Source organism: Melanostigma gelatinosum (genome assembly GCF_949748355.1).
Source record: "Melanostigma gelatinosum genome assembly, chromosome: 20".
In the NCBI taxonomy this organism is placed as follows: Eukaryota; Metazoa; Chordata; class Actinopteri; order Perciformes; family Zoarcidae; genus Melanostigma; species Melanostigma gelatinosum.
In genome coordinates, this window is record NC_136653.1 from 4,692,313 (window position 1) to 4,714,460 (window position 22,148).

At 47.4% G+C, this 22,148-nt stretch overlaps 1 protein-coding gene across 1 annotated transcript in view; it reads right to left on the reverse strand.

The window, feature by feature from the left end:
• sspo (SCO-spondin) overlaps nucleotides 1-22,148 on the reverse strand; it is a gene marked incomplete at its 5' end in the record, with an annotated part of 84,590 nt that overhangs the window by 40,557 nt on the left and 21,885 nt on the right. Inside the window, 48 exons of the mRNA XM_079292325.1 lie at nucleotides 87-257; nucleotides 902-951; nucleotides 1,090-1,184; nucleotides 1,267-1,403; nucleotides 1,896-2,030; nucleotides 2,185-2,355; nucleotides 2,474-2,520; nucleotides 2,642-2,897; nucleotides 3,054-3,224; nucleotides 3,324-3,527; nucleotides 3,811-3,902; nucleotides 4,282-4,407; nucleotides 4,686-4,815; nucleotides 5,393-5,506; nucleotides 5,600-5,791; nucleotides 5,897-6,061; nucleotides 6,147-6,305; nucleotides 6,551-6,706; nucleotides 6,790-6,882; nucleotides 6,973-7,080; nucleotides 7,223-7,399; nucleotides 7,531-7,672; nucleotides 7,823-8,036; nucleotides 8,180-8,300; nucleotides 8,416-8,437; nucleotides 8,916-8,991; nucleotides 9,198-9,375; nucleotides 9,537-9,678; nucleotides 9,773-9,900; nucleotides 10,017-10,137; nucleotides 10,422-10,549; nucleotides 10,689-10,793; nucleotides 13,045-13,093; nucleotides 13,423-13,582; nucleotides 14,339-14,489; nucleotides 14,567-14,749; nucleotides 14,890-15,027; nucleotides 15,469-15,621; nucleotides 15,740-15,971; nucleotides 17,940-18,037; nucleotides 18,255-18,377; nucleotides 18,499-18,732; nucleotides 18,809-18,976; nucleotides 19,087-19,208; nucleotides 19,571-19,685; nucleotides 19,895-20,100; nucleotides 20,510-20,719; nucleotides 20,820-20,913. Coding sequence (XP_079148451.1) covers nucleotides 87-257; nucleotides 902-951; nucleotides 1,090-1,184; nucleotides 1,267-1,403; nucleotides 1,896-2,030; nucleotides 2,185-2,355; nucleotides 2,474-2,520; nucleotides 2,642-2,897; nucleotides 3,054-3,224; nucleotides 3,324-3,527; nucleotides 3,811-3,902; nucleotides 4,282-4,407; nucleotides 4,686-4,815; nucleotides 5,393-5,506; nucleotides 5,600-5,791; nucleotides 5,897-6,061; nucleotides 6,147-6,305; nucleotides 6,551-6,706; nucleotides 6,790-6,882; nucleotides 6,973-7,080; nucleotides 7,223-7,399; nucleotides 7,531-7,672; nucleotides 7,823-8,036; nucleotides 8,180-8,300; nucleotides 8,416-8,437; nucleotides 8,916-8,991; nucleotides 9,198-9,375; nucleotides 9,537-9,678; nucleotides 9,773-9,900; nucleotides 10,017-10,137; nucleotides 10,422-10,549; nucleotides 10,689-10,793; nucleotides 13,045-13,093; nucleotides 13,423-13,582; nucleotides 14,339-14,489; nucleotides 14,567-14,749; nucleotides 14,890-15,027; nucleotides 15,469-15,621; nucleotides 15,740-15,971; nucleotides 17,940-18,037; nucleotides 18,255-18,377; nucleotides 18,499-18,732; nucleotides 18,809-18,976; nucleotides 19,087-19,208; nucleotides 19,571-19,685; nucleotides 19,895-20,100; nucleotides 20,510-20,719; nucleotides 20,820-20,913 — 6,762 coding nt within the window. The remainder of the gene's footprint in view (nucleotides 1-86; nucleotides 258-901; nucleotides 952-1,089; nucleotides 1,185-1,266; nucleotides 1,404-1,895; nucleotides 2,031-2,184; nucleotides 2,356-2,473; nucleotides 2,521-2,641; nucleotides 2,898-3,053; nucleotides 3,225-3,323; nucleotides 3,528-3,810; nucleotides 3,903-4,281; nucleotides 4,408-4,685; nucleotides 4,816-5,392; nucleotides 5,507-5,599; nucleotides 5,792-5,896; nucleotides 6,062-6,146; nucleotides 6,306-6,550; nucleotides 6,707-6,789; nucleotides 6,883-6,972; nucleotides 7,081-7,222; nucleotides 7,400-7,530; nucleotides 7,673-7,822; nucleotides 8,037-8,179; nucleotides 8,301-8,415; nucleotides 8,438-8,915; nucleotides 8,992-9,197; nucleotides 9,376-9,536; nucleotides 9,679-9,772; nucleotides 9,901-10,016; nucleotides 10,138-10,421; nucleotides 10,550-10,688; nucleotides 10,794-13,044; nucleotides 13,094-13,422; nucleotides 13,583-14,338; nucleotides 14,490-14,566; nucleotides 14,750-14,889; nucleotides 15,028-15,468; nucleotides 15,622-15,739; nucleotides 15,972-17,939; nucleotides 18,038-18,254; nucleotides 18,378-18,498; nucleotides 18,733-18,808; nucleotides 18,977-19,086; nucleotides 19,209-19,570; nucleotides 19,686-19,894; nucleotides 20,101-20,509; nucleotides 20,720-20,819; nucleotides 20,914-22,148) is intronic.

Sequence of the window (22,148 nt, forward strand, 5' to 3'; positions counted from 1 at the left end):
CCAGGCAACATGGAAAATGTAAAGCCAACACATTTAAATATGAAATGGAACGTCTGTCAATGCAAATGATGACAAAACAAACTCACGGTCACATGTAGCGGTGATGCAGACTTGGTCCTCTCTGTGAGGGCCCACACACGGCAGGGCACTGCCAGAGCGCTGGGGGCTGGAACAGAACCGGTACCGGGACTGGAGACCCGCTCCGCACGACGACGAACACTGACCCCAGGGAGTCCACACTGACCACTGGCCATCAACTGGAGGGAGTGTGAGGTGTGAGTGTGTGTGTGTGTGTGTGTGTGAGGTGTGAGTGTGTGTGTGAGTGTGTGTGTATGTGTGAGGTGTGAGTGTGTGTGTGAGTGTGTGTGTATGTGTGAGGTGTGAGTGTGTGTGAGGTGTGTGTGTATGTGTGAGGTGTGAGTGTGTGTGTGAGTGTGTGAGGTGTGAGTGTATGTGTGAGGTGTGAGTGTGTGTGTGAGTGTGTGTGTATGTGTGAGGTGTGAGTGTGTGTGTGAGTGTGTGAGGTGTGTGTGTATGTGTGAGGTGTGAGGTGTGAGTGTGTGTGTGAGTGTGTGAGGTGTGAGTGTATGTGTGAGGTGTGAGTGTGTGTGAGGTGTGTGTGTGTGTGGGGGGGGGACAGAACAAAGAAAGATGCGATGAGTCGACAGAGAGCAGTAGGAAACATTGCATCTTGTTCTTGTTTTCATGTTATTCTGCTTCACTACGGCTTCACTCTCAGTCAGTTAAGACTTACATGAATTAGTTTAGACAGGATTTGCACGAGACATTATTGCCTCATGCAAACTTTTGTAACTGCAGCGGAAAAATGACCTCGTTAAACAACGATTTGACAAGAATGAAAAAGCACTGAAAAAGATACATTCAATGGCTTTCTGCCTACCATTGCAGCTGAGTTGAGAGCAGTTCACCAGCCTCCCTGCTTCACATGTGCTGGAATATAAACCCACAGAAGAAAAGATGAATCATCGTTTCATCTCTGATGCATGTGCTGATGAATGCAGCACGTGCTGCTGGAGCGACACTCATTATGGCTCATGGAGCAATTCAAACAAAGTCAGTTGAACTTGCCAGTTGTTGCAGTCTGTGGGGACAATGTCTCCTGCTTTGTGCTGTTCTCCATTCAAGTGACAGCGACAGTCGGACTCTTGCGCACACACACCATCCTGGAGATGTGAAGACTCCATCAGCAAGATGTCCGTGATCACAGCATGCATATGGTTTGTGTTTAGCCAGCACCACACCCACCTGTTGGACAGTCCCGTGTGGACACTGGCAGCCCGGCGTGCAGTTCCTGCTGAGGTCCATTGTGAGGTCTGCACACGACACTGCTCCCCTCACACACTGCTTCCACTGCTGGCCTGGAGGACACACCCTGCCGTCTCCTGGCACAGCAACACACACACACACACACACACACAGAGCCCAAGCAGAGACTGTTCAGTGTCATCACAACAGAATCTGAGCAGAAGATGTGGACACATTTATATTTATCTGACATTTATTAAAATGTGGACACCTGATGTTGAAGGAAGTCAGATCACTTAAGAGACTTATTATAACCGTAACCAGGATCTTTTCCTAAAGCTAAACAGCTCACTGGGGCACTGGTGTTGGTAGGAGAAGATCAACGAGCCGTTATTTGAGGACGTGTTATTCACTGAGTAGGATTCAATGTGTTAGAATAAACATTCCTATGACAACATTGAAATACAACGTCAATGAAGTGGCCATGATGTTCTTTAATTTAATAGTGCAATAAATATGTGACAGATGATGTATAATACATTCTGCGGTCTTCTTGAAAACTACCCACTTATACAATTCTGACATTAAACATGCCAACAGTGTGAATGAGAGATTAAGTCCTGCTCTACCACAGGGCTGCAGGTTACAGGCGCTGAACTGCTGAGCGGTGCCGTGGCTTCGGATGGGTCCGCGGGTTCGGCTCCTGTAACCTCCTCCACACGTCACAGAGCACTCCGACCACACCACCCATGGCTCCCGTACACCTTCACACACATCACAACTCCATTCATTTCCTATTTGTTTGTCGATGTTTTGATTTGGAGTTTTTTGAATGCACAGAGGAGTTAAATAAAACGAGCAACTCGTCTTTGGATTTTGTATATATATTAACATTAGCAACCAAGTGCTTCTGCTCACCAAAGCAGGGTTCAATGCTGCAGGTGTCGATGCCAACTCGGTGTCCTTTGCAGGGACGACCGCCGACAGCTGGAGGAGGATTGGTTCCCGAACGATAGCGTCTCCTCACACCAACGTCGCATGTTCGACTGCAAGCGCTCCACTGGGTCCAGCTGCTCCAGCCACAGTGCACTGAGGAGCACACACACACACACACACGATGACGAGGCGGAGAAAGTCAGAGAGAATGGGAGACAAACGAGGTGAGAAGAAAAAACTTAAAGACAGCAATGCATGTAAAATCCCTCACCAGCGCAGGGAGCTGCTCCGCACTCCATTGCTCCATTAGTGCAGGTACTGTTTGAGACACACAAGTGACAAATGATATGTATGTATGTGTGTGTACAAACATATAGACAGGTGACATTTTGTCTACTTCACAATAACATATATCTTGAACACAGGCCGAGCACAGTACCAGTTATTGCAGGCATCCACAGGCAGGGCTGCGCCGGCCGGGTACAGCACCCCCTGCTGGTAACACGGGCACTGTGCCAGCGGCACGCAGCTGCCGTTGAGCAGGTAGAAGCCCAGGGCGCAGTAGCAGCCGTTGTAACAGGCGGTGACACACTGCACCTCTGTGGAGGTCATGTCCAGACACACCCGCGGACACGCGCCGCCTTGAGCCTCGCACTCTGCTGAAGTCATGTGCACCATGCCCTCTGGACACACGCCTGCGTGGAGAAGAAGTGAGGACTGAATGTCGCACGTGCACACAGGCCTTTATTCAACGATGGATGAAATAACATGAGCAAAGAAGATAGAAGATAATTCAATCGAAAAATAAGCCACAGACACAGCTGTAGAGATACTATTCACACATATTACACCTGAACAGGGGTGGGAGTTGCAGTCTCCTGTCTGTACGTGTGGCCCGGGGCAGCTGCTGCCCCCGTGGGTTGGTGAGGGTGAACTGCAGAATCGATCTCTCGTTTGGACGCCGGAGTCGCACTCTGATGAACACTGAGACCACGATGACCACGCCGACCAGCCGCCATTCACTGGAAATACACACCTACAAATCAGCTTTTCAGTCTTTCCTCTCACGCATCGTCTTTGTGCAGAGACCAGAGGAGTTGTGGTTTCTACATCGGCGATACCTGGACAGTGCACAGTGTTACAAGGCTCCTGCTCCTCGCCGTCTCCATCGCAGGCCGAGTCCGCGTGCGTGTGGTTGAGGGCTGTGAGCGTGTGGTTGCAGCTGCGGAATCGTCGCCTGATTCCAACATCATCTACGTGGTTGAAACAGGTCTTACTGCACTCTGACCAGCTGGTCCATTTGCCCCAGACTCCATCAGGCAGCGCTGCACAAGAGGACAAAGTCATTCAGTGTGCAAGGGACTTACAAGACCAGCATACTGGCCTGAGACTTGCATTGATGTATTTGAAGAAAGGCTTCACTGTAACTGTTGCTCAGAAAGTAGTTCTTCACACTGTAAAATCTACCGTATGTGCTGCTGAAAGAATGAACAATAAGTACGCTTTAATATATTACATACATTCATTTTAGTGCAAAATGCAGCATTTCAGTCCACAGGATTTAGTTGGATTATAAACTAATGTTACGGATGGAAACGGTTGGTATACCAGGGAGACAGGAGCCGGGGCAGCGGCGGGCCGCCGAGGAGTCTCCTGGACAGGGCCGGACTCTTACGGCTCCAGCCGGGTTCACTGGAGACCTGAGGAGACAAAGTCAGGACAGAAAGTCACCCGGTCCAAATGCAATGGGTGGTGCATGTGGGACCAGTACACAGCATCGGCCCACAACAACTTCATTATCACATGAAATGCCAATTAACTTACAGCAACAACAGGAAATAATGCAGCAGTGAAAAAATAGCAGAAGTGAGATTATACAAACATATGCAAACTGTACACCTAGTTCAGAGTTTACAAAAGACAAAACACAGAGGAAGTAAAGATTGATGAAGTACAGAATTATTATTATAATCACATCGCAATTCTATACAATCACAGTTCTGTTGTGAAGAGTGGAATTCGGTGGACGGGGAGTTCCAGAGAGTACGATGCTTCATCTGTTGCAGTGAACAGGCTCACCTGTAGCGCTGCTGGAGCCCCAGACCACAGGTCACCTCACACGGCGACCATGACGACCAGGCTGACCAATGACAGGAGGCCACACAAAGGGAGGTGTCACAGGTTACTTGTCCATCTATGCACACGCTGATGGGCAAGAAACGTGCAAGAGATTGTTATCATTCAGAATTGCTTTCCTCTCAACGATGAGGCAGCAGTCCAGTGAACTCCAGTGTGATTTAAAATGGAAAAACTCTCTCAGAGAAAACTGCTTTACGACATGAAAAATAAATGTAACATAACCAAAGTTATGAGTCTGTTTTTAGAAAGCAAAAATCCTGTTATTTAGCATTTTAGAATACAGTGTGAAAACCAGGCTCGCTTCCAAAGTGGGACAGAAACATCAGCGCGACCGTGTCATTCACCATGAGGTGCACTGGTCCCTGCTGACCGTCTGTCCGGGCTGCAGCGTTTGACCGTCCCAGAGACAGACGCACTGGCTGCCATTCACACACCGCCCCTCCTGAAGGTACAGCCCGTCTGCACAGCGGCACCCTGGAGAGAACAGGATGCACGTCTTCAGCATTTCAGCCAGCAGTGAGGGAGCCGCTATCGCTTCAGAGGAAATGCTTCAATCGAGCTTTGTGCCTTTGAAAAATGCTTTGCTTTGTCATCTGAATAATTTAATAGAGTAGGAAGATACCAACCCACTGAATCAAAATCAGGAAACTCAACATGGTATTTAGTCCAACTAGAAACTTCCAGTAAACGTGCTTATATTTACTTAATGTGACTCCAACAACAGGAGAGCTGTTGGTTATGTGTTTGTCTCAATAACGCTGACGATTCAGGATTTCTCTTCAGCACATTTGAGGCATATAAAAGAGGCAGTATTATGTCTTGTCTTATGGACACAAGGTAGGAGACCTTTAACATTGTTTGCCTGGCACTTCCTACTCAGAAGCAACATGTCTAGTGTTCTTATTCAGCCGTACAAACAGTCTGAATACTCTACATGCTCCACGGGACTCTGGGCCTCACAAACGTACCCAAAGTTACTCTACAGTCTACATGACGTCACAAAGCAAACACTGACATCGCTCGACACCCCATCGCTCGCTGTGTGTCCTACCCGCTATACACGCTGCGGTGCAGTTGCTGAGATGTGAGCAGGTAGGAGGACAGGGCTCGACCCTGCCAGCCCGGCAGTCCGCCTCAGTCACCAGCACCATGCTGTTGACGCAGCCTGAACAGCCAATCAGGGAGCAGACGTATGTAGAATTAGACGAGACTCTAAACACCAACAACAGAGTTCATTGTGTGGCAGAGTGCGGGCCACCTGTCTGCGTGCCGATGTCTTTGCTGCAGGGCTCGCTGTTGCAGCTCTGGCTCTGCAGGGTCATGCCCTCACAGTCCCGCCCACCGTTCTTGGGAGGAGGAGCAGAGCAGGTCCTGTTCCTCCGGTTGACACCACCTCCACACTGAGCGTCACACGCCGACCACTCCATCCACTCTGACCAGTGACCGTCGACTGCAAGAGGAGACGGGAGAGCATGGGATTGACACAACTATTAAATCAGAGACCGGGTGCTTGTGAAAGATGTGTCCTGTTTGACATCAGGTTCAGAGAACAGACCTGGACACGCTCGAGGGAAACAGGCTCGACTGTCAAACTGAGCTCTACCACAAGTCCCTCCGGGCAGAGCTTCCCTCAGGATGTCCCTCTGCCGGAACAAGGAGCCCAGACCACAGGACACACTGCACACGCTCCACGCTGTCCACGGGGAGATCATGCAGTCCACTAGAGGAGAGGAGAGGAAAACTATTCAGCATTTCCCTTTTCTGTTCTGTCTTACTACCACTTTTGAGGTGGGCTCATATTTTACCACAGTCTCTCTCGTCCGATCCGTCCACACAATCCCTCTGCAGGTCACACCTCCGGTCCAGGTGAACGCACTCCCCGCTGTCACAAGAGAACTGCTTGGGGGAGCAGGGGCTGGGCACATGGGGGCCTTGTGAAGTCACCGCTGGTCTGGCTGTGGTGCCTGATAACACGTTGGTATACAAAACAGAACTTCGTTCAATTCATTTCATTCCAGGAATTACACATTCCTTAATTTCAAAGTATTTTCTTTCATTTCACGTCCTGTTTCACATGCGTGTGAAGGCCATCGTGTAACTATGAACCTCCAATATCATCAATATCACCTCTTCCACATTTAAATGTGAGTAAAAGTGAAGTCATTCGATTTCCATGCTAGTCTGCCCCTGACAGGTGGTCGATGCATACCACAGCCTTCCTCATCTGACCCGTCCGAACAGTCCCGTCTGCCGTCACACACCTGTGGCGAGTCAACGCAGCCAAAAGAGCGGCACGCAAACTGGCCCTCCACGCAAAGCACTCTGGGTAGGCCGCCATCGTACGGCGGTGTAGCGGCCCACGGGGCTGCACATGGAAGTAAAACAGTGGTTACAGTAAATCTTTATTTTATACAAAGTGTTGAAGGGGAACCAGCAAGGCTGTCTCGCCTCTTGTGGTTTGCAACCCAGGTTTTCCAGAATGGCGCGTTGTGGTGAGATGCAGCCCAGGTTGACCTGTGGTGACCCCTGGGTAGATGGATTCTTTGCAAACAGACACACAAAAGGGGGGGGGGACTTTGGTAAAAAGCCAACAATGAGCATAGAGTAGATTTGATCAACAGCACATTTTACCTGTACTTGAAGTTGTTGTCTTCTGGAGTCCAGTTTGACCTGTGACCCCTTGGGTAGCCACGCCAGGAAGGCCACCCTGGGACCTGGTGGTGTGGAGGCCTGGGGCACCTGGGACATAGATAAAGACAGACACGGATAATCAGGAAGGTGCTGTATATCTTCACTCAATAGTTTTGAATCACTTAATCATGTAGCAGGACACAAAATAAGAGAGAATCATGTCCATGAGGGAATATGGCTCAGGCCTCACCACAGTTCATCTCGTCAGAGTGGTCCTTGCAGTCCGCTCGACCGTCACAAAGCCCAGAGACGGGGACGCACTCTCCACTGTGCAGGCATGCAAACAGGCCCGGCTCACAGCGCTGTACGGTCACTGGCCCACCACCAGAGGGAGACGTGGTCCCGCTGCTGGGGGTCACCAGCTTGTCTGGGAGAGCAGGAGGAAAGGTTGCTTCATTAATAACACGCTTGTGAAGTCGACTCACTAGTTCAGCAAAGCAAAGATGAGCTAGTACACAAGAGGAATGATTTCGTTGTGCAGTCTGTTGAATTCCTCACCTCCTCTGCAGCCGAGGACCTCCACACGCAGGTAGAAGGTGTGTCTGAACTCCACAGAGATGACGCGCAGGTACCGAGCTCTGACCAGCCGACCGAGCCGGCGGGTCACCGGGGTCCTGCCCACCATCCGCACCTCAAACACCTTCACCACAACCGACAGGGCAATTCCACATCAGCACATCTAATGTCTAGAATAATGCATCAGATTTGTCTTTTTCTCCCCCATGTATGAGCACATATGAGGATCTATGTAAATACAGAACACATTTGATGTTCAATAAGATACAAATACCTTAGCTGGGCCTCCAGGGTTCCCATCCTCCGTATAGTCTGTGAAGAGGCTGCTGTGCAGGGCGAAGGCCAGGCGGTATTTAGTGAGGTAACCCCACATGCGTTCACTGACCTGGGTCACCACCCCTGATACCCATGTGGGCTCCAGGAAGTCCACCTGGAAAAAGGGCTGTGGATCTGCAGGTAAGGGGCTCCATCCAGGCTCCATACCCTGGCTGCACAGAGGATGATGTGCTTTGATATTTCTTTCTGACTGCTTCATATTTCAGGCTTTTAAGTGCATGCAAAAGAACACGTGGAATGTTCCTGCCAGTGCACACTTAAGGGACAACTACCAATCAAAGAGTAGATCGCTCACACGGTAGGGACGAGGTTTAGTCGTCCAGCATCAGCAGGGTTGTTCTCGCGGTGCGAGGACGACGTCAGCTGACCGTATCGAATCCTCCCGTCCTCCAGTCCGAGGGGAGAGGAGCAGATGGCTGCAGAATACGATGCACATTTTAACAGCGTCCAACAGAGCCAGTCCGGCAAACTGAGCGCTTCAAACAACACATTAGAGCAATAGAGTATGTTTCAGAAGACATTAACACTCACCACCATATCCTGGGCCACCATCCTGTGAAGACATCAGAATATATAAGTATATATCGATATGTGCCGATGTTACCATCTGAAATCTTTTGTTATTCTAATTCTCTCTGCAAGCAGTTCTATTACTGGATCACAGGGGGTGGGAACAGAGGCCTGTCTTCATCCCTTTGCAAAATGAATCCCACAGACAATACATTAATAGTGGAAATGTTATCTGCTTACAAAGCAGTTTTATAAAATGTATCATCTTGAGTTGACTTTAAACAATAAGGCCGTTCACGATGACCACATGATATTTCAGCGTCCACAGTGATACATGTGTCTGTGCTGTATGATGCTGCAGCGTGTTCTTGTATTTGTATGTATCTATTCTTAATGAATCCAGTTTGACTCAAATGCACCATATCTGGTAGCCTTTGCTAATCCATTGCTCTTTCATTTAGATTACATTAGAAAGCAAAGACGTGCATATAAGGCGTGAAGAAGTTGGAGCGCTGTCTCACCGTTGATGCTGCTGCAGGATGAGTGACAGCAGTCGTGGGTGGAGTCCTGAGAGGAGCAGCGCTCGGTGTGTACGGCCTGTAAATAAGCACACAATGAAGAGGAGAAAGCAGCGAGAATGCTTCTTCAATACTGTCGACACCAAGGAAGAGTGAGAGAGGAGCAGGATGAACAGAGATGAGGTCAAAAGTAAGGAGCAGAATACAGGAGTGGATTAATAACATGATTTATCAATTATCACAATAACTTCAACGACTGTTACCACTAATAATAATGCCCTCTACCTGTCTGACTGGGTGGTGATGTCATGAGAATGGCAGCCGGTTTCGTCCTCTCCTTTTGGACAGTGGGGGATCCCGTCACAGCGCAGCGCTGCCTCGATGCAGCCCCCTGGTGGGGGGCAGGAGAACTGACCAGCAGGGCAGCTGAGTGGCACCATGGCTGTGGTGGATGGCTGCGCACCTGCATGAGGGGAATGAGGAGAATTAGTCAAAAGGATTTCTACGCTCAGCTTTGGTGTGTGTGACTTATAGATCCTGTTTAAGGGAAACCGGGAGGAGAGGAGAGCATTCTAGAATCCCATCACATAACAGCAGCAGAGCAGCATCGAGCGATGCACTGACCATCTCCACAGCCCATGATCTCAAGTCGAAGGTAGATGCCGTTCTGGAAGTCGTGTGGCAGCAGGCGGACGAGCCGAGCCGACACCATCCTGTCCAGCCGGATCTCTGCCACCCCTCGGTCATCATGGTTACCATGAAAAACCTGGAAACACACCGGCAAAATATGACAAGACGCTGGCAAGTGGCCTGGGATGTACGGGGTGGAAAGTTGCATGGACTCGGGTGTGATGCGTAACCTTGGCTCTGGGCCGGGCGTCCGTAACGAGCTCTTTGTAAGTGGCCCACTGTCGGCCATCCCGGCTGAACTGCAGGTAGAAGCTGGACACGAAGGTGCCGAACACACCACCACCCTGGGTTAGCACACCTACAGGAGGGAGAGGAAGCATTCACCTTATTCTACTGCAGCATGATGTCACAGGGGAGGTCGTGTTTGCTGGAGCAGCATTTCAATCTGAGCTTGTTGTGAGGCGGCTGGTGCACCAGTGACGTTGTATTGTGTCAGCAGGTCCGTCTGGAGGTACGGGCTCTGCGTGCTGCTCGTGTGTCCCTCGGGGCTCCGGTGTGGTAGGTCCTTATACTCATCGGGTTCTGGACTCCAACCCTGCAGATAAACACTTTGCAGATTACACGTCACGTTCGTGTTGCAGCAGCATGAACGATTTATTCTTTTTTATATATATTTGTAATGTCACGAAATTGTCAACCATTGTGTTGCTTACTCCAGTTGAAAGAAGCCTTGCTGCGGTGGTCTTAGTCATATGAATTGACCCGCCACTCATTCCTCTGATTATAGTGCTAGTGGGGATTCAGCAACTTGCTGAAGGAGGTTTGACCAGGATGAACGGTGGTCAGGCCTTATTGGATAAATCGAGCGTCTTGACCTACCTGGAGGTCTCCATGGGGGTCCCACCAATGCAGGCGACCTGCCTCAGGGGGGTGACCAGGCTGCTGTGACGAGGCACTGAAACTGGAGGCTGGGAGAGTCTGAACACCCAGAGGAGACCAACACTCACCTGACCATAGAAGAGGAGGTGAAATTCTATGAAAGTTACAGTGAGTGGAAGTAGATGAACACGCGGATAACAATCATAGATGCTTCAAGGCTCAACAGCCCGACCAGACAATCTGCATGATCATCACAAACACACAAACCTCCAGCAGGAAGGGGGTAGGTGGGAACCAGAGGTGTAGTGCCCTCTGCTGGCTGGGAGGTCCCAGTGATGGGGCTAACTGTCACGCGAACGGTGTCATTTCCTCCTACAGGTGTTGTAGAACGGAAGGATTAATGTCGGAGAAGATGCACTTCATCAATGTATGCAACAATGAACTGCATCTTATATCTGGAGTGCTGCAATCTTTATACAGATTACATTTGACTTCTCATCTCATTTACTCCATCTTCAAAAGCTCTGTGTGCATCTTTAAGTTCATACAAAATATAAATAAACTACCACATGTACATTTCTATCAAGTTTGACATTTTGACTAAGGTCGTGTTTGATAAACTGCCGGGTCTCATATTTTGAGATTTCTTGAGCGAGTACAGTAAACAGTCTTTTGAACATGTGAGATGTCTGTGGTCAGAGGAATACAGTTTTTCTCAATTGCTAAAACACTAAAACCCATTGGCTGAACAAAGTTCTCAGTTGCCTGAACTCATGTAGCTAATTGTGCAGTCTGTTGTCAATACCTTAAACTATTTCACATGGTAAAACACAATTTGCAGATCTCACTTCGACTTTTCAGCAAAACTCTAAACACATTCTCAGTCTCAAAACACATTCTGCACTCTAATGCACATGTCATCCATACTGGTAAACACAAGTGGCAACAATCAAATACAAATAGAGAACACATGTCATTGATTAAACACAATCACTCAAAATGGATTTCACTTGTATCAAATGATGTGACACAACCAATATAAGCCAGTTCAGAGAGCAAACAGGTGGTTGAAGGTGGGAAGGAGAAAGTCTGAGAGTGGATAGAAGAAACAATGTGACAAGTGCGTATGCGAGATGGGCGACGAGGAGGAAGAGGAGGGCAAGAAAGAGGCAGAGGAGGACGAATAGGAAGAGGAAGACAAAGAGTGGAAATATCTGATGAAATTCGAGCAACAGTCATAGACAGGGAGAAATAAAAAGATGTTTTGTAGAAATAAAGTCAAATGTTAAGTAGCTGAAACCTTTGTCTCATTCGCACACACATCATATTATGTTTTAAATTCACTATATTATTCCACTATTATTTCCAGTTCCTATTCAATCCACGGACTGACATGAGGGAAGCAGGACTTAGAGTGCACCCCAATTTGAGCCGATTTTCTGTGTCCACCATAGTAAGGACATTCAGAGAAGAGAACAGGTACAGTATGCTACTGTATTTTTGTAATTGCAAATTGACTGTACTACACTATATGCATGTTTCAATCGACATTTGTAAAGTTCATCACTGTATGTATTGTACTGCATGAATATTTTTTGTAACTGCACATCTACTTTTTGTAGAACTGCAAGGCTGCCACATGCAGGTGGAAGGAGAGCTATATTCACTCAGTGGGCATGCTCCTTCAAGATAATTTACGTAATACGACTCAGAGAAATCCAGGAACGAGTGATACAAGACAACACACACTTCCAGGGAATCGACAGTGTACAATAAACAAATTGTATGGCCTTGAACATCGTGCTTTCTATTTGTTACAGTAACAGTACTGACTGCTCAATAGATGTTGACTGGTTGCAGGTTCATATCAACAAAGAACAAGAATTACAGTATCACAGAGACAAAGGACACGTTTGTGAGATGCAGGGTATAGTACTGTAAAAATAGGGGTACAAGGAGGAGGAAGAACAAAAGAAATTGCAAAGTGCAAAGCACAGTAGTCATTTCAGATCAATTTTGAGCGACTGTAATAGAACATGTTTTCGTTCATGTGAAATTAGTTTTGAGATTAAAATCTACTTCTCCCTGAGAACTATATGTTTTGAACAATGTGTTTTCTATTTATTGGTGTATTGTTTACTGACTGCTTGATGGTGAATATTATTTTGATCACTTTGTTTATGATTTGAGAGCAGTGTTTGATTTTGAGCACAGGTAAAACTGTTTTGAGGCGAAAGTTTCATTTTGCAAGAGGATTCAGAGGTTTTGTAAATAGTGCTTGAAGATGAGGTTTTGTGTTTACAGTCTTGAGAGAACGGGTGACCGTTTCAAGAAATGTGTCTTAGCAATCGAGAAAAACTGTAAGAAAGGAGGAAGGGGTCCCCTCTCGGCCCTCAATCAGGAGAACCTGTGAGTATATGATAACAGGGATAATAAAACACTCCCTCCAGTGGAGCACAAATACAGAAGAACATAACAGTTCCTCTCATTTATTGGGAGCAACGTCATCTCTGACCACTCTGACCACATTAGTAACCATGAAGTGCAATTAGTTGGCAGGAAAACGATTGCATTCATCATTCAACAGGAAGTGCAGATAGCAGAACAACAGCTCTGACTTTACCTCGACAGGAGCAGCACTTGTCTCCCTCTCCAGGCACCAGACTCTGGCCCTGCACAAACAAACCAACAGTCAGCAGCTGCCTCTGTCATCGGTGTGGCAGAGCTGCTATGGGACACGACTATGTGGAGGAAACGGAGGCAGAGGTGCCGATGATGACGGTGAGAGTTTACACGAGATAAGAGATCAGCAACGCACATGCACTTAAGCCCACAGTCACATGCTCAATTAGATGTGCAAATGTTCCACTTTACTGTGTCATATTTCCATAAAACATGGGCACGTACTCAAGCAGCAAATACAGTCAGTGCAGATTTTTCAAATGTGTAAATGGTCATGACACACACACACACACACACACACACACAGTTCTACTCGTACCTGAGGACATCCACTGAGAGCGTATGGACAGTAGGGGAAACACTGCACTGTCAGGTTGGGCAGACAGTGACATAACTGGCAGTGGTCTGACCTCCATCTGTCTCCCACAGCATGGGACTGACCCTGGTACTTACACTCATCACACGGGTCTGTCTGACACCTGCACACACACACACACACACACACGCACACACACACGCACACATGCACACACACAAACACAGAAACATGGAAATGCATGCTGGAGTCATGGAAGGCATGTGTGTTTGCTCACAAGTGCAAAAACTAAGGGGACCTCACAGTGGTGTAAGACGGAGATGATGGACAAGGACAGTTTGTCAACTTCAATAGTTTTTGAGGGACAATATGACAATATACAGTAAATATTGCAATACTGTCAGTAAGTAAAATGTGCACCAAACTGACAAGAGCTCATGTGGAGAGCAGGAAGTATTGTGATCTAAACTGCTCATTTGATTTTGAGCGGTTATGTTCAGTGCCTTGAGGTGGTAATATGGGTTATCAGGAGCAGGAGGGTTCAACCTCTGTGGACAACAAATACCCACCAACGTAACTCAAAGGTTTGTCTTAATATCTGCTCAGCATTGAGGTTCATGTCGGGTGATGGCTCAAGTCCAGAAGGGTGAAGGGGCCAGTCTAATTCTTTGGTTAGAATAAATGTCATTACATTTTTAATCCATTCGAAATTCTTCGTGATGGTGCCACGAACAAGGAAGTTGGGTGGGGTCATCAAAAACATCAGCAAATTATCCTCTGGGGACATAAATATGCACAGCAGATTGGAAATTGGGCCATTGCGTTTAAAGAAAACTGCCATGAATACCCACGAGCAGTAGTGTGTCATTGTAGAACCAGTAACAGAAGTTAACAGTCCCATGAGGACGGGGCTACATACCGGCGGGCCTTCCTGTATATTCCTCTGCATGATCTCCCGTCTCCATGCTTGACAGGGTTGTTTGGGCTCCGGAACGACCACTGGACACTCTGAACACCACAGGGCCCCAAACACTGTCCCCACTCCGTCCACGCCGACCAGCCGCAGTGCACTGCGGTAGAACCATAACCAGCACGTCCACCAGAGCTGACAGCGGATCCAATGAGCCTGTGTGTTCGACGGACTCACCTGAACAGTCGGGGTTAGGCCGGCATCTCTGCATCCGTCCCCTCTCACAGACACAAACCTCACAGTCCACCTTCATCTGCTGGTCCGGCCAGTAGCGCACGCCTGCCACCTCACATGCACACTCCTCTGCTGACACACACTGCTGCGTATGGCTCATCACCAGGCCCTCCGGACACCAGCAACCTGGAGTCACAGGCAAGTTGATTGTGAGGAAGAAGAAAAAAATAACTTGTGAGAGAAATGTAGAAATGAATTTGGCAATTTCAAAATGGCAAGAAACTAAAATATATTTGAAATGTCCTTCCGGATTCCTGCTGAGTGACCTGAGAAGCAGGGAGCCTTTGGACCACAGGTCGTCCCACTGCTGACGTGGGCACAGGACACTGGGCAGGGAGCACAGCTGAGTCTCACCAGCCCAGTGGGACAGCTGGTGTTGGCACATCCATCGTCAGGACAAGGCTCTGGGCGGGACAGGGAAGAAAGAGAGAAGCTTATTTCAAATATATATATAATTCTTCTTAGCGTTCCCATTTTCTTTCCTATTTTGATGAGAGATGTTTGTGCAATGGGTCTGGATTGTTTTCATTCATTTTGAAACCATCAGATGAGTTTTGAAGCAACATTTTAAGATTACAACAATTTATATGAAGAGTTCCATTTAATATTGCTTTCTTTATTCAGCAAACTGGACGCCAACGGATTTGATCATTTTAACTAGTTGTGAACAATCAACAGTGTTGCAACTTTTTGTGAATTTTCAGTAAACCGATCTTTTAAAGGGAACACTTTCCTTTAGTATTGTACAACAATGAGACATTTCTTGCCATTATGACCAATGATTTTACGCCAACATCACCTTCGTTATCATTTATTTTCAGTTTGACCGTACTAACAGCTCTTACCGATCTCCATGGATAGGCTGGATGGTCCAGGGAGCTGGGAACAGTCCCGGCCTCTGTAGTGAGGGGGCATGCAGCCTCTGTGTCTGACCTGCACGCCACCACAACCGCTGGAACAGTTGGACCAGCTCACCCACGGCAGCCACTCACCATCCACTGGAGAGGGCAGGAGAGAAACAAATACTGAAATTTGTGATTTTAAACTATGTATTCAAACTTTGAGGACCTTTATTGTGAAACATGCTTTATTTGTCATTGATGTCCAGCTTCTTACCAGGACAGGTGGTGTTGAAGCACTGCTGCCTCTGGGAGTCCTGTCCCCGACAGTGACGCAGTGGATCTCCTGGAGGACAGGCTCTCTGCCGGCTTGTGGAGCCTGGACCACAGGAGGTGCTGCAGGGGCTCCACGGACCCCAGGAGCTCCAACTTCTACAGCCCTGCTCATCAGTGGGGCCTCCAAGTGGTGCTAGTGTGGAGTCTGGGCAGTCTACCGCACCATTACACACCTGTAACAGGAATGTAAGGGAGGGGGAGCACATTTTGGCTGCTTTCATGAATGTTTTACGTGGGGAAATGCCTTATGTCTCACCTATTCCCAGACATGAATTCCTTCATATTTCATATGATGCATGCTGATGACGGCTAACCAAGGTGACTGTTAATCAAACCGCATCACCACAGATTCATGTTCTGTTTATTTTTAAAGGTAGTCCTTTTAATTTAAGAAAAGAATGTAGCGGATGTCCAGCGAGAGCTTATACACCTGAAATGTGTACGAGACAATCGGGCCGAATAAACCTCTTTCAGGAACCTCTCTCAAGCCAAAGGCCACTCAATGGGAGAACCTGGACATACTGGACAGACGGGACTAGACCAGGACGGGGGTCACGCTTCACACTTGTTGAGGCTGAGTCCACCGTGTTTGATGAGCCTATCTTGGTGTTTTTTTTCAGCCACATTCCTGAAGACATAAATCCAACTGTAATACAAACATTAAAGAAGAGTTTATAAAAGTTATGTATGGTTCATGTCCTTTGTGTCGCTGACCCAGGACCCTGGTTTGCGCTGTAATGTTGACATTAATGTTATCCATTCATTTATTATGCATATAGGTGCATATGTTTATCTAGGTCAGTCTGTGTCGTGATACCTATGTGGAGTAATTGTCTGAATCTTTAATTGATCAGGTTTTAGATCAACTGTTTGGTACCTGTCTACAGCACACATTTCAAACATGGAAGAAACAAAAAGACCATGTCAGTAATTAGTATTAATTGGGTAAAATAAGGTTCCATTGATAGTGGTTAAGATGGGAGTGGTTTTGCTCTTCCAGCCATAAACTTCTCCCTCTTTCTCAAGGAGATAAAGCAAGAAGACGTCAGCTCTCCCTCTCTATCCCTCTCTCTCCCTCTCTCTCCCTCTCTCTCTCCCTCTCTCGCCCTCTCTCTCTCCCTCTCTCTCCCTCTCTCTCCCTCTCTCTCCCTCTCTCTCCCTCTCTCGCCCTCTCTCTCTCCCTCTCTCTCCCTCTCTCTTCTACACTTGTTTGATTCTGAACGTGGACGCTGAAGGGTTGTCGAACGACGGATTATTTCATCGTTTATTCATTGATTTCCTCTTTAGTAGTTTAGTTAGTACAGAAATACATATTTCCTTTATAAAGAACTTGATCATTCGATCTGTGTGTATATGAGATAACAGGTCCCTGTACACCTGGAGAAGAACTCCGTAGCGACTCCGAGATTAAGACTGAATTGGATATCAAATCTTGAAGTTTTCCCTATTTTTCCAAAAGTGGGCGGCATCCAAAATGGAATCTTCTGTTAAATTCTGTTAGTTAAATAAATGGTGGCTCATGATGTAGGCTGAGTGCCATCATTCTTTTTGTCCTAATGTATGGGTTTATAAGTCATCATTTAATTAGTTATAATCGGTACATAGCTTGATATGAAGGAATTTATTCAATCTGTTACCAGCAACAATTCTACAAGAACATCAATAATATCAACATGCAATGACTCTACAAACTTTCTAAACTATTTAAAACTGCCAAATTATGTCTAAGCCTTCACATGTGAGGAGATCCTGTCCAAACCCTCAGCTTACACAAGAGCAAGTGGAAGGTTAGACGACCAAAACCTCCTCTAACGTCATGGTGACACACACACACACACACACACACCTCGTTCACAGTGTACCTCCTCTAACGTCATGGTGACACAAACACACACACACACACACACACACACAAACTCACGTCGTTCACAGTGTACCTCCTCTAACGTCATGGTGACACAAACACACACACACACACACACACACACACTCAAACTCACCTCGTTCACAGTGTACCTCCTCTAACGTCATGGTGCTAAAGATAATTCTATCATTTGTCTTTATTATTCAATTACCCACGACCAACTAAGTCCCAGTGTTTGTGTTTCTGGTGGTGAATATGCTCTCAGTGTTAGACGCACCATATTAAAGGGCACACAGGATCCGTCCATACAGGTGAATTCAGGGCAGGTGAGAGAGGTGTTCCTGCTGCCAGGGGGTCCTGGTGAGACCCTTTTATCTGGACAGAGCAAAATTCCAAAAGTATTATTAAACAAACCAAAGATTACAAGATGCATCAACTCTGTGGATAGGGGAGACTGGGACGCACACTTCCTATGATTCCCTTCCCTTTTATTTGAACACAATGAACATCTTGTCAGGCTTTGGGCAGTCCCCATCTCTTCTATCCTCGCTTCCATTCTCACACCTCCCTTCTTCTTATCTTGACAACTCACCACACGCCAACTCATCGTCACCCCACGGACAGTCTGGAACACCGTTGCACACGCGCGACATGTTCACACATGTTCCGTTGTTGCAGAGGAAGCTGCCTGGGCAGGGCGGTATCCGAGTAGAGCCTGTCGCCGACAAACAGAGTTGTTGTCAAAGACTGATTCTGTGGCTCGATGATATCAACTCTGGGGTTTTCTTAACGCTCAAATCCCATAATTATCACACGTTGTATTTACAGGGACTTACCACAGTTGTCGATACTCTCGTCCGAGGCGTCCCTGCACTGTGGGATCCCGTCACAGAGCTGCTGGTAGTCCACACACTGGTCCCCGCTGAGACAGGGCACCTGGCCGGGGCCACAGAGGGCGGTGCACTGCTGCTCATCGCTGCCGTCCATACAGTCGGTTTCCCCATCACAATGCCAGGCCTGAGGCACACACTGCCCACCAGAGGCACAGCTGAACTCATAGGACCTACAAGCTGGAGCAACAGAAGAGAAACAGTGAATACTGACAAACAACATCCTCCTGTATCCTTAGACGATGACCGTCACTACCTGCAGTGGGCGTAGGCCGGGTGACGGGTGACGGCGCTGTGACAGCAGTGTAGCAGTTGGTTCTGTTCTCATCCTCTCCACCTCGACAGTCTGCTGTTCCATCACACAATGTAGTGGTGGCGACACACGTACCGTCACTACAGGCAAACTGGCCAGGAGCGCAGGTCACTGCCACACAGAGAGGATCTGATCATGACTCAAACCATGCAGGAGGGCTTTGGCCAAACATGTATTTCACTTACAGCTGAGACCAATAAACGCCGTGTTAGTACTTGTACCTCTATCTGGACAGACGGCTTCGTCTGTTCCAGAGGGGCAGTCTCTGTGGCCGTCACACACTCTGTCTGCAGGGACACACTGGTCCCCAGGGCACTGAAGCTCCCCTGCTGCACACACACACCTATCACCAGAAAGACAACATGAAGATTGTGATGACATTGAGTGGTGCAATCCATCAGTAACTGGACGAGTGCTGCTCAGAAACAAAACAAAAGGAAAGCACGATCTGTATGAGGGCTGAAGAGTCATCTTCTCACGTGAAACATTTATTCTGTGGTCTCGGGACTTCTCCCGGTCAAATAAAGCTAAAGTAAATGTATAAATGCTCTTGAGGGTCTGTGATATTGGTGGCATTCAGCTGACTGCTGAGGACATCGTCAAGATATTTTCTTGAGCAAACAAACTCTGCAGAGCATTTTGATGCCGGTTAATTTAACCGCTGACGGTCCCAAATACCAAAGTTGGGCAGAGCTGAAAACACACCCCCTCTCGTCACTGAGGTCCCCGCAGTCATCATGTCCGTCGCAGCGGTGGAGGTAGAGGATGCAACGTCCTCCAGCACACAGCAGCTCCCCCTCATCACACACCACACCACAGTCTGGACCAACCAAAGCACAGTTCCTCACATGGTCACAATCACAGCGCACAGAAACGTCATCGTGCAAGTATGCCCACATGTGAAGACACAGAAAACAATACACTGAGCAGTTAAAGGAGCTTGAAGCTAAGAGAACCTTGCATGATGAAGTAATGCTAATGGAGCACTGAGTTTGACCGTTGTAGTTTGTATATTGCCGGACAGATCACCTTGCTCGTCAGACCCGTCAGCGAAACCACAGTCCAGCCGTCCGTCACACACACGGCTGGTTGCCAGGCACTTTCCGTTGGCACACTGAAACTCCCCCGGCGGGCACAGGGGCATGGGGGTGGCAGGGCCACAGAACTCCTCATCCGATTGGTCAGCACAGTCTGGGTGGCCGTCACAACGCAGAGCCGGGTTCAAACATGGTCCGCTGCGGGGGGGTCAGTTCACTTTATTCACTACTGTACTTGCTTTCTAGTAGCAAAGACTGTTCAAACAGAACACGTGGCACACTTTTGAGGTTAACGTGTTGTTGGATGAGTAGCATGTCACCATCTGGGGTGTAGCTTGCATGTAACGATCATGTTAAAATAGAGTGTGATAATATGCACTGACATGTCTGGGTGAAGCCTTTAAGAACACGTCTCCACATTCAGACAACATTATGCTATCGGGTACATTTCAACAAACTATCAACAAACTGCTGCTTTAACATGCTATACACATGTCAGCACATTACATTTAGCATTTGAGGATCTTGATCCCTTAATTAATAACCTTCCTACTCTCCACACATATAGACTGTGCTGGTTGATAAACTGAAGAGATTTGGGATTCACCTTGGCGTACCGGTACAGCGGAATTGGTCCGGGGCGCAGGTGGAAGGGCAGATCTCATCCGAACCATCGCCACAGTCATCCTGGTTGTCACACACCCACTGGGAGGGGATGCAGCGCCCCCCGGCACAGGTGTACTCTGACTCCAGACAGGGGGGGGGGGCAGGAGGGCATGCCACCCCCTCACACTGCCACACGCCATCCTCACAGGAACTGGACACACAAAAGGCAAAGAAAAACCCTCTAACTTCAACTGTGATTATTATAGGGATAAAAGAGTGGAATATAACTTTGTGAGCATTTATGTACTGACCAGTTCTGGCAGTGTTGAGTGATGGTAGTTGCAGGTGGAAACATGGAGCCCTCCCACTCACATGGACACCGAATGGGAAATACACAGCTGTCCCCTGTAGAGCAGAACACACACTGACAGTTCTGCTCCTCTGAACGCTGAGCCCAGTTTGTCCTGATGGGCGCACAAGGCCAAAGAACATGGCTCATTGTTGGAATGCTGTTCCAGTCTCATCGCGTCTGTGCATAGACTTTGTATGTAATCTCGACGCGTGTCAAAAAATCAACGCGACCGGTGTGAACGCAGCATTAGGGATCTTTAGAGGTCTTTCCCCCCTCCTCCACCCCACACACACACACCATTTAAAAAATAAAAGCCCCACAGAATGAATCCTAACTGAAATGCTTGTGATGAGCCTGTCATTTAATAACCGGTTTGTGTTTATCTAACAGAAACCATTCAACTATCAAAATCTTCAGCTCTTTCACCAGAGGGGTGCTATGACTTTTTATATTTCTAACCTTTAAACTTTTTGAATTATTAAGCTTTTTATTTTTTCGATAGGATCTCTATGGAGAATATTTTCAAATGGCTTCAGGCACACAGGTGTTCGCGATTAAGCCAATTAGTGATGTTGATAAACACACAGACTCACAGACACACGCGCACATACACTCCTCTCCCTCTCTCTCTCTGTGTGTCTCTCATACAGTCATTCAGGTCTTAGGGATCTTTAGAGGTATTTCCCCCCTCCTCCACCCCCCCCCCCCCCCCCACACACACATTTTTAAATAAAAGCCCCTCAGAATGAATCCTAACTGAAATGCTTGTGATGAGCCTGTCATTTATAACCGGTTTGTGTTTATCGAACATTATGATTCTGTCTCCTCTCCCCTTCTCCCCCACACCCCATTTCAAAATAAAAGCCCCAGAGAGTGAATTGTAACTGAACTGCTTGTGATGAAGCCTGTCATTTAATAACCTCAGTTTATGTGTGTCAAACATTATGATTATGTCTCCTCTCCCCCTCCCTCCCCCACCCAGTCTCACCCTTTCAAAATAAAATACTCATGGATTAACTGTATTTAAACGTTTAGCTCAAAATTTGGCTTTTTTGTTGAAATAATGAATGCTCTTACTAATACTGCGACAACTACTACGACTGCTAATATTTCTAGTATTACTACTACTACTACTACTACTTCAACTTTTGCTGTTGCTACTATTATTACTTATACCACAACTGCTAATACTGCTATTTCTGCTACTACCAGTACTAATAACCAGTACTAATACTACTACAGCTATTAGTACGACTGCTACTAGTACTACTACTACTGCTACTTCAAA